This window comes from Sebastes umbrosus, chromosome 9, assembly GCF_015220745.1.
Source record: "Sebastes umbrosus isolate fSebUmb1 chromosome 9, fSebUmb1.pri, whole genome shotgun sequence".
NCBI classification, from domain to species: domain Eukaryota; kingdom Metazoa; phylum Chordata; class Actinopteri; order Perciformes; family Sebastidae; genus Sebastes; species Sebastes umbrosus.
This window is the reverse complement of record NC_051277.1, coordinates 29764239-29774547: the sequence shown is the minus strand read 5'-3', so window position 1 is coordinate 29774547 and position 10309 is coordinate 29764239. Positions and strand designations below refer to the sequence as shown.

The following is a 10309-nucleotide window of genomic DNA, read 5'->3' as shown; positions in this document are numbered from 1 at the left end:
CTCCCTTCTAGAAACGACCAGTGGCGCCTCCTTCTTCTTCTTCTTCTTCTTCTTCTTCTTCTTCTTCTTCTTCTTCTTCTTCTTAGATTTCCTGCAGACTAGATGCGCTGCGGTACACTGCTGCCTCTCACAGGGTTGCAGTTCAGAGTGTGTCTATATGTAAAAGTGTAATCCTGTTGCTGCAATGAATTCAAGGACTGATTTCACCATCTCTGACTGGTTCAGTCATTGAGTCTGTCTTTGTGCCCAGGCGTCATAAGACTGCCCTCTGCTGCCAGGTCTGGGTATAAAACTCTGCGACAATGATAATGAGACTGATTAGAAAATACTCTCTCATCATATATTGTGTTGAACCTTAAAAAAAACAAAAAAAAAACATTTTCCAGTAGAAGTTCACAGATAATATTTCCCAAGATAAATCTACAAATATCTTGCCACAGTTTACGGGTGTGTGTACATTTCCAGATCAGATGGACAGTAGTTTCAGTATGGGAATCACACAAGGCACGGCTTAAATTAATATAATTTTTTTAATTAAACAAAAAAGGACCTAACTGAGTAACATCAATGAATGATTTTAAATGACACTTCTTTGACCTTATTTACCAAAGAGTATTTTTGTGGGAGAGTCCAAACTTTTTTCCAACATAAATTGTTTACACGACCTTCCCAAAAAGATATTCCAGATGAATCAGAAACAATATTATATTGAAATAGAGCACATATCTTACAGTTGTTCTTACAACCAGAAGGATTAAAGCACACTTTCCTAGTAGGCGAGTCAACTACATCAGTAGAAGGAACATCAAGAACAGAAGCTGATATATAGCCCCTAAACAGCATAGACACACCAGAAGGATAAGCATCACAGACTATGGCAAACTGTTTAGGAGTTACAGGTATCTGATATTGCTGAAGAAATTCCTGATAACTGAATAAGACACGTTTACAATTGAATAATTGATTCACCTAAACAATGTTATTATTGAACCATTCCTTGAAGATCTGTTTTTGTAAAGTATATCTCTAGTGAAAAATTGTTCTTGTATATAACATAGACCACGCAAGCAGCGCTTGTTTGTGGAAGTTAGAAAGGTTAATAGGTGATTTTATTCTGTCTAAAAAATTTGGTTTCCATAAAGGTAACAGTAAAATCAAAGAACATTATATTATTGTCATTATTCTCTTATAGCTAAATTTCATATACATAAATCCAAATTTAGTAAATCTAAACCTTCATTTTTTGTATTTGAACATGAAACCAAACAATACATTAAATTGATTCTCTCCTCCGAAAACAAAAAAGCAATTAAGACGTTAACTTTATGCACCTCCTTTAATATATTTATCTAAATGTTTATTTTCCCTGAATGGCTTTGTACTTGTATGATGTTTATCCCCTGGCATCTGTTATTTTGTCTTGTTGTTCTTCTTACAGTTTTGCACATGTCTTTGTAATTGAACCTTTATGGCCAGTTTGTGAAATAAAGAAAAGAGAGAGAGAGATAAAAACAAAAAAGAAGAAAGGTTAATAGGAACTGCTCGTCCTCTTTCCTAACGGGGGACGTTATTTTACGACGGACCCTGTTGCAGTTGTAGCCGCCCTTTCCGGTCATGTGACTTGTTGGATTGTTTGTGACCGCGCGTCTTTCAGTGTTGGCGCGTTATCTGCAGACTGAAGCCTGCTGCTGCTGTAGACATCAGTGTTGTAGAGAAGCCTGCTGCTGTAGAGCCTACAGCTGACAGATACTTTACCTCTCCACATACTAGTAGAAGTTGAAGAAGATGTCTTCTGACTGGACCCGAGGCAGACGGCGCGATGCTAACAACAGCGACCATGACAACAGGTAACGTGTTTTGAGTTTAGTGGTTTCACCTCCTTCATTAAAACACCGCTGTCACGAGCTTCCATTGTGTCTTTGTCCCCTTCAGGGGAAGACACTGTTCAGCTAGCTGGAATTACTGTTTAGAAACTAGATGTGTTGCTAGCTAACTAACTGTATTACCTTACTGTATGTATGAATTCATATAACTTTAGTGAACACTTATCTGGTCATGTTCCAGTAAAGATCTGCTCTCTACACCTTCTTCTCTCCTGCTTGTATGTTTAGCTTTACCTTCTTATGTCTAGTGAGTTAGCCTTGAAGTAACGTTGCTAATCTTTTTGGTCTGTATCGGTACTCGTATCTTTGGTACACATGATGTTAGCTAGCAGTGTGTTGTTCACTGTTCATCTGTTGGTGGGAAGAGAAGAGAAGAGAGGATGAGAAAGAGGCGGGCTAACCTCAAAAACAGCGGTAACGGTGCAGTTGTTCACCAGGTTGGAATATAACTAGTCATTATTGGTGCAAATAGCTGAAATTGTATTTATCCAACATGAACAGTAAAGTCATGGGGAAATGCCGGTCGTTTTGCTTCCAGACAGTTACTCAGTGGTCTCTGTTCAACTGTTGGTGGGAAGAGAAGAGAGGATGAGAAAGAGGCGGGTAACCTCAAGAGTTCTTCACCAGGTTGCAATATAACTAGTCATTATTGGTGCAAATAGCTGACATGTTATTTATCCACTTCGACTGGACGACCATACGTAACATGAAACAGCAAAGTCATTGTGAAATGACGGTCGTGTTGCTCACTGTAACATGAACAGTTACTCTGGATACACAAGTGAAAGGATGATTGTGATCAAACACACAACAGGATAGATAATGGATAGATGATGGATGGATGAACAGACGGACAGAACAATCGGGGAAAAGGAAGTCAAGTCGATGGCGGGAGAAACTTTTGAATTAAGGATTTCTATTCTATTAGACAACAGAAAGCTGATTAAAGCAGAGCTGCTACTAACGTTAACCCTCTCATGTCCCAGCATGCATCAGGGTCACTGAGGCCACCATAAGACCAGCAGCCTCTCCCTGTGTGCGTGAGAAAACCCGGAAGCTCGTGTCAAATATGAAACGTTTCCGTTATTCTGACGGTATTTTCAGGTTCGTCATGACTGTACACACCGTGGTGAAACATATTCCGTCCGCAGCCAGATAAGAAAGATTTAAACCCGTTTCCCAAAGTCACGGATCTGTTTCTATTATCTGGTCTGGGGAAGCAGCCGGCCGGCGGGCGGCCATCTCTGTTGTGATAGGAAGCAGCGGTGTAGCTGAGACGTTAGCTCGCAGGCTAACTTTAAACACTATGCTGCTCAGTCTGCCGGCTAACTCTGTATTTGGGATATAGGTAACCGTCTGGTTGTGTATTGGTGTGCTCGACACTGATAGAAACGTTTATCTGAGACATGCTTGTAACGGAGAGCTCTTAAAGTGAAGTTTAGTGTGCTTATATTAATGTGAGTGTTGTGTGTTCATCCTAGGAGCTATGGTGTGTCGCGGTGGTCCAACTGCAGGAAACGAGGGGTCGACGGAAGCCTGCGGGCCAACAAAGAGGCAGATGGTGGCGAAAACGGCGGGCACACTGACAACAGACATGCTAGGTAAGATAACACTACGGAGCCCCCTAGACCTCTAGGGGACATTTTTTATTACCTCGATCCCTCGAGTTAGTAACTCGGTATCTTGAGGGAACGAGTTACTTTATAGAGCACTTATCACTTTTTACTTTTAGTACATACATGTGACTGCATGTAGTCCTGGTACATCCTGGTATTTTTGGCATTCTGCATTTGAAATACTATGTATTTGGGACATACTAAATCTTTTTTCTTGTTGTTCTTAAGTCTTCTAGTGCAAAATTATTTATTGTATAACTAAATGGAAAAAGATGGTATACTATTCAAATGTGTGTATATAGAACACACTGTGTGCAGTACAATTTGTATGTGAGACATAGCACAAATGTATTCATGTTGTCCAGGGTGGAACAAGTCATGTTAAAGTCATCCATCTAGTTTACCATCTTCCATACAGCAGGCTACAGTACTAGCATACATGGGGATAAAGAGCCTCGGTATAACGAGGGAACGGTGTTCATAGAGCACTTTTTCCAATCATTATTGACAGTCCACACATTGCTGATGTACAAAGCCCCCCCTAGATGATGTACTGTCAAGTGTGAAAGATATTGACAGATTCAAACTTCCTGGATCAATAACTCATAACCAAAACGTTGTGAAAACACAAACGAGGGCTCTTTCTAACTGCAGTGAGGTAGGCAACGAGCTACAGCCTAATTTTAATCACAACGAGCCTTTAGTCCTCCGAGCTGGACACATTACATTGGTCTCTATGTGCAGCTGGCTGGGAGACGAGTGGTCAGGGACCGTCTACAAAGTGCAACGCAGAAAAGAGAAAAATATTCAATAACTACAGTATTATACAGTGTAGTACCACCAAATATTACTTCACACATCAATGATCTCTTCATAGTTGTACTTCAACACTTAGTTTGGAAAAATAAGCTTTTGCGTAATTTTGGTGAATTTTTTTTGTTTGTTTTCACTTTAGTTTTATTGATGTTTTTCAAGGTTATACACATATCAACAACATATGGGCATGTACACATTCAGACCCACAAACAAAGGGAACAATACATACAGGACTCGTGTTTGGGATTTACACTTCCATTATTCTATACATTCTCATGTCATTTCCAACTCAATCAGTTGTCCTTTCTGCCGTCTTCGTCGCTGTTTTGGTTTTTGAATAATGTCCATTTCTCCCACTTGTCTTCCATCTGTGTTTCTTGCCGTCTTAAATGATGAATCAGCTTCTCCATTTTGGTGAATTTTTAATGGGAAAAATAAATAACTTATATTTCCCTCAGTGTTAATGCTGGTATTGTGCTTCCTCCCACAGCTTCACCACTCCAGAAGGCACAGGCCCGGTGTCTCGCTGTAGTAGACAGTCCGACTGGGGCAGCCAGGTGGATGATGATGAGATGAGGAGGGACGTACACAGAGACATGCAGCGGTAACCAAACTTTGTTTTTATTTCAGTGATTTTTATCTCAGATTCAGTCAAAGCATGCTCTTTATTGAGTGCCAATCTTCACTGACTGTGTGTATGTCCCTCTGTTCAGTTACAGGAGGAGGATACTGGGTGGAGAGGTCACCCAGAGAGAGAGAAAGACCTCCTCTGGCTCTTCTGGGAGGTATGTCACCCCTCACTCATATTGTCTTATTCTGACTAGTAAATTAATTACATTAATTTGTTATTGAAACATTTGCTTGATTACATTTATCAGTGTGTCTATACATAATTTACTCTTACTGTAAACTCATTACTATTACTATTTCCATATCCATCCATTATTGCAGAGTCTAACCCGTTGTTTAGACACAAATTCAAAGTAGGAGGCTCTCTCTTCCCTCTCACAAGCTTGAAGCATGCAAGTGTATTTAGTTGAGCACATATTTCACATAGTCATCTCTGATTATACAGTAATTTTCTCCTTTTGCCACTATATTGCAGCACACCCAAGTAGGTTTCCTGAGCAATGTGTTTCCCGTTACAATACTATCGTATTGAATGAGAAAGCCGTTGACTGCATTAGTTTAAAGTGCTTTTACAGAGTTGAGTTGGCACTAACAGGTCAGCTGCTAACAGCTGTGCGTCCGTTTCCCAAGAAAAAAAAAAAAAGTGTGATGGTTGCCTCCATAGTTGATGCTCCCGTACGTCGGGAACTTTTTATGAACCTTCCTCGCAAACGAATAGCAGCCTGTCGCGTCTTTTATTGTTTGAGTCTGTATGTGTGAACACGCCTGTCTGTCTGCTGCAGCTGTGACTCAAAAGAGGGAGAAAACATGGAGACAGACGAGGCTGTGTTGCTACGGCGACAGAAACAGATCAACTATGGCAAGAACACGCTGGCCTATGACCGATACGTCAAAGAAGTTCCAAAGTAGGTCTACACAAACACCAAATCACCAAGACTGATTCCTTCTATGTGCAAACCTACTAAACATTAAAACTGATTCTGATTTATGATCTCCGTTTTCATTGTTTTTTTCTGTCCTTTTTTCTTTCCAGACACATGCGTCAGCCGGGTGTTCACCCAAAGACTCCCAATAAGTTCAGGAAGTACAGCCGTCGCTCATGGGACCAGCAGATCAAACTGTGGAAGGTCAAGCTGCATGCCTGGGACCCCCCAACAGAGGAGGGCCAAGACAAAGTCCTTGATAACATGTAAGAAGATATTTAGCCTTCAACAAATGATACAAGTAACCTGAGGCCCATGAAGACCGCATCCTGTACACATTCTGTACAGTCTCAATCAGCTGTTTTGTTAACGTACATGTCTTCTATTGTTCCAGTGAGGAGCTTGATTTCAACGATGTAATGGACATTGAGCTGGACTTCCCAAACTTGCCCGACTCACAGAATGCTCCGACCGCACGTAGCCTTTCACTGGAGGTGAGTTTGATTAAGTCACTTCTGTTTAGTAGAATTCTAGCAAATCTGAATTCACTATTGGATCTGAATAATTTAAAAACCTTCAGAAATATATTGAAGTTTAAGCACATTTTCAAATAGTAGAAATTATAAGCAACGTAATGTTGAAGGGGAAATTTAGTTACGCTTCATTTGATGGGTCCACGATTTCCTGATCATTTCTTAACAATCCCCTAGAAAGTTTCCAGGAAAGAGCTATATCATTTGGTACAGTATTCAGTTGATATACTTTCAATTAACTTCTCAGAGAGAGAGAAAGTCTTTTTGTCAGAGCACAGCAGGTCCATGTCAATGTTTCAAAAGAAGAATGAATGATTTCCTCTAGAAATCAACAACCACTTTGAACAGAGTGCGTGTAGAGGCACATTAGTATCCTGGATTTGATCTTATTGGGGATATGATGTTTACGTGGAGCATGAGAAACCTGGTTATTTATATACATGATGCATGAACAGTATCCAGGTTTCTTATCATCTATGTGCAGTTGTGTCTTGATGTCTCATCTGGTTTCTATGGCAGTACTCCAGAGGCCTGTACTACGAAGCGAGTTCAACATAACCTGTGTATCTTCTCGTTATCTGGCTTAACTAACCCTAACAACCACAATTGCACTAAGCGGTCCTACGACGGTGGTTATGAACTCGGTAAACCAACCCAGGGTTTCTCCATCTGGCTACGAGCGCGTTCACATGAACGGGGCGGTGTTTGCAGCATCTGACCAATCACAGACATGGACAAGTCTACTGTCAGCAGAGTGGCACATTTCACAAAAGAAGAGCGAACTATAATATAAGCCAAATACGAAGAAGTTAAACACATAATCCAGACTAAAAGCAACACAGTTGAAGCTGCCATTATTTTGTTGTATCTTTATATGTTGTAGTAAATCTGTGGTCTGTGATGTTAAAATAAACAGTACTTATAACTATGAAAGTTGAAGTAAAGATCCTCGTTGAAAGCGGAGGAAAAAAACATTACTTTATGAACCGGCTTTTTTTATTAACCTTGATTGTTTCTGCTCTCTTGCTCAGGGTGAAGACTGTTCAGGCACTCCAGTTAAAGTACAGAAGACAGAACCCACAGTGGAGCCTGACATGGCATAGCTCATCGTGGAACAGAAAATAAAACATGTTCTTGACACTTATCAAATGGTTCAGCCCCCCCGACACGTTCACTTCTCACAGCCCACCATCTTACCCTGAATGATGTTCCAGGTACCAGCTACTTGATCTGCTCGAAGCAATGCTGCATCTGCACAGCTTCGCAATGCTGCGGCTGTCTCTCAGCTAGTAGTTATTAGTTCAACACTGTAACATATTTCATATTCTGTTTCCATTCATACTAGTGCTTCTTAATCTGTTGGTTGGGACCTTTTACAGATTACTAATCTGCTCAGGGAGTCTTCTTTATGGCAAGATTTTACAGTTGCATGTTGAATCAAGCCTGGGTCAGTTTAAATTGTTTGACTTGACTTTGTCTCTTGACCTGGAAAAAACACTTGTAGCACTGACCTGTGGCCTGCAAGAGCAGACATCCAGGTTTGTTGATGTCCATTATGTGCAAATGTTAAACCACATCCTGCTTATACTTGCTGAATAGAATGTTAGAATACGCAGAAACCGACTGAACTCAAAGTGTTCTTTCAGTCGTTTAAAGGAGACGGGCAAACCAAAGGCAAAGTACTTTCCATTTAATGTTTCACATTGACAAGATATTTTTTTTTCCCTCGTACATTCTACATACTGAAGAGCATTACTTCAATTATATCGGGCTGTGATTTGTTTTTATATTGGTTGTTTTTTTAATGCAAATGTTGCTGTGTTTATTGCTGGTGAAGACTTTCAAATAAAAAAAAAACTTGAATGTGTCAACTCTGTCTTTTATGACCAGAAGTCTGGAGGGTTGTTACTCATTCTGTTGTCCTGATGTGACTGATGAGTTAAAAGCCGCCGAGTCCGCTTCGTTCACGTGTTTATAACCACAGCTAGAGTATATGCAATGGAAACACCCAACCGGCCATCGCCATATGTATACTATTGTGTTCAGTTTGTTTATGATAACCAGCACTGTGGATTTTGCTGCAAGCGTATCAAAACTATAGTTGTTCTATTGCACCTGTCGGATCCGGTTTAATTAAAGTGAGGAAGTGTAAAACGTTATACTAAGATGCTCTAAGTGACTGAAAAAGCTTATTGTGCCTTCAGCTGGCTAATAACCTGACAATTATGAGGTTATTTATGCATAATTCTGACTTGTATGCTGTTTTGACTAGATGGATCTCTGCAGGTAATCTTGTTTTCCATTAGTGAAATATTTGTAACGTTTAGTTACTTTTGTTTGGATGGAACCTGCCTAAATAAATAAATGTAGCAAAAATATTAAAAATAAATGTAGCCATTAATTGATCAAATGTGACTTAAACTGATATTTCTGTCATCATTTGCTTCTTTATTTATCTTTTTATTAAAGCTGCAGTGGGTAGAAATGGAGCAAATATAATTTTAAAAAGTTATTTTTATAAAACGGTCACTGTATCCTGACAGTATTCCATGAGACAGGTAATCTGAAAGAAATCATGCCTCTGTGTCCTCCAGTGCTCCTAACGGCATTTGCAAGATTTCACAGACCGGAGGAAAACAAGCAATAAGAGCTGATCTGAGGTCTGCTGTCCATCTGCCGTCTATGAGAGCCGGCTGTCAATCACTCACGAACTCCGATCAAACGGTCAAACTAGGCAGCGCTGATCAACTATGAATCAATATTCTGTTACTGTAATGCCTTTTTCTCTCAAATGTTTTCAGAAACATCTTGTAGTGTACTGTTTAGCTGTAAAATGAGAAAGTTTGTGGTGAGATCAGTTGAGGAAAGTCTCCCGTCACGAGCTAGATTGTTTCAAAGCCTGAAAACAGAGCTTGAGGAGGTGCAGAAGTCTAGTTTTCTCTCAGAACATTTGAATTACAATATGCTGAAAGGTTATTATGGACTTTTTGCTCAATGATGCCAAAAATATACTGCCTAATGGCACTTTAATTCCCTTATTTATTTAATCTTCTATTTATTTATGTATTTATTTATTTATTTCTATTTTTGCACTTAATTTTTATTTATCTTATATTTATTTTTAAATGTATGTATTTATTAATGCACGATTTTCCCTTTGCATTTCACCGCATATTTATTTCCCCAAACTTATTTATTTATGTATTCTTTTCTTTATACATTTCTTTACACGTTTCTTTTTACCTTCTATATCAGGGGTCAGCAACCTGCAGCTCCGGAGCCACATGCGGCTCTTTAGCTCCTCTCTAGTGGCTCTCTGTGGATTTCGAAAAATGGAAATGAATAACTTTTTTTGTTTACATTTTCATTTTTATTTATCATTGCTGTAGGTCTATGATATGAAAGTACGACGGAGTATTAGGGCCACATTGAGGAAAAAAATTAATCTGAGATTTCGAGAATAAAGTCGTAATATTATGGGAATAAAGTCGTAACATTATGAGGAAAAAGTTGTAATATTACAACTTTTTTTCTCGTAAACCTATGACTTTATTTTCATAATATTAGTAAAGTTATGACTTTATTCCTCGTAATATTCAAACTTTTTTTTTGTAATGTTATAACTTTATTCTGTAAATCTCAGATGTTTTTTCCCTCAATGTGGCCCTAATACTCTGTAGTACATTGTCTCTTTGGCCCTCACTGCATTAGACTTATATACTATATACTTAGTCTATTAACTGTGTTACCTTCACCACAACGATCAAATGTTTTGTGGCTTCAGACAAATTTTTCTTATTTTTTTTTTTTTTTGCCTATAATGTCTCTTTGGATAATAAAGGTCGCTGACCCCTGACCCCTGACCCATACAGACCTTGAGACAGAAGGCTGCTTTATTCTCTACTGTT

The 10309-nt window shown here is 39.2% G+C and overlaps 1 protein-coding gene across 3 annotated transcripts; it reads left to right on the top strand.

Moving 5' to 3' along the window:
* The first annotated feature begins 1580 nt into the window (after nucleotides 1-1580).
* Nucleotides 1581-8268, top strand: LOC119494826 (stem-loop binding protein). Of its 3 annotated transcripts, none has more exons than XM_037780992.1 (8): nucleotides 1581-1847; nucleotides 3365-3484; nucleotides 4806-4919; nucleotides 5035-5100; nucleotides 5728-5850; nucleotides 5979-6134; nucleotides 6263-6362; nucleotides 7433-8268. In XM_037780992.1, the coding sequence occupies exons 1-8, from the start codon at nucleotides 1786-1788 to the stop codon at nucleotides 7502-7504; spliced, it is 813 nt and encodes a 270-aa protein (XP_037636920.1). In that variant the 5' UTR covers nucleotides 1581-1785; the 3' UTR covers nucleotides 7505-8268. The 3 variants fall into 3 exon arrangements, with proteins under 3 accessions (XP_037636920.1, XP_037636919.1, XP_037636921.1); XM_037780991.1 differs by having other exon boundaries at nucleotides 1585-1847; nucleotides 5029-5100; XM_037780993.1 differs by lacking the exon at nucleotides 1581-1847 and adding an exon at nucleotides 2844-2987 and having other exon boundaries at nucleotides 5029-5100.
* Nucleotides 8269-10309: the final 2041 nt, after the last annotated feature.

Excerpts from the sequence above, each read along its gene's own strand:
- LOC119494826 (XM_037780991.1), top strand. The coding sequence starts at position 1,786 with ATGTCTTCTGACTGGACCCGAGGCAGACGGCGCGATGCTAACAACAGC. Across the intron at positions 5,851-5,978 it reads TACGTCAAAGAAGTTCCAAA|ACACATGCGTCAGCCGGGTG; the intron begins GTAGGTCTACAC and ends TTTTCTTTCCAG. Across the intron at positions 6,135-6,262 it reads GACAAAGTCCTTGATAACAT|TGAGGAGCTTGATTTCAACG; the intron begins GTAAGAAGATAT and ends CTATTGTTCCAG.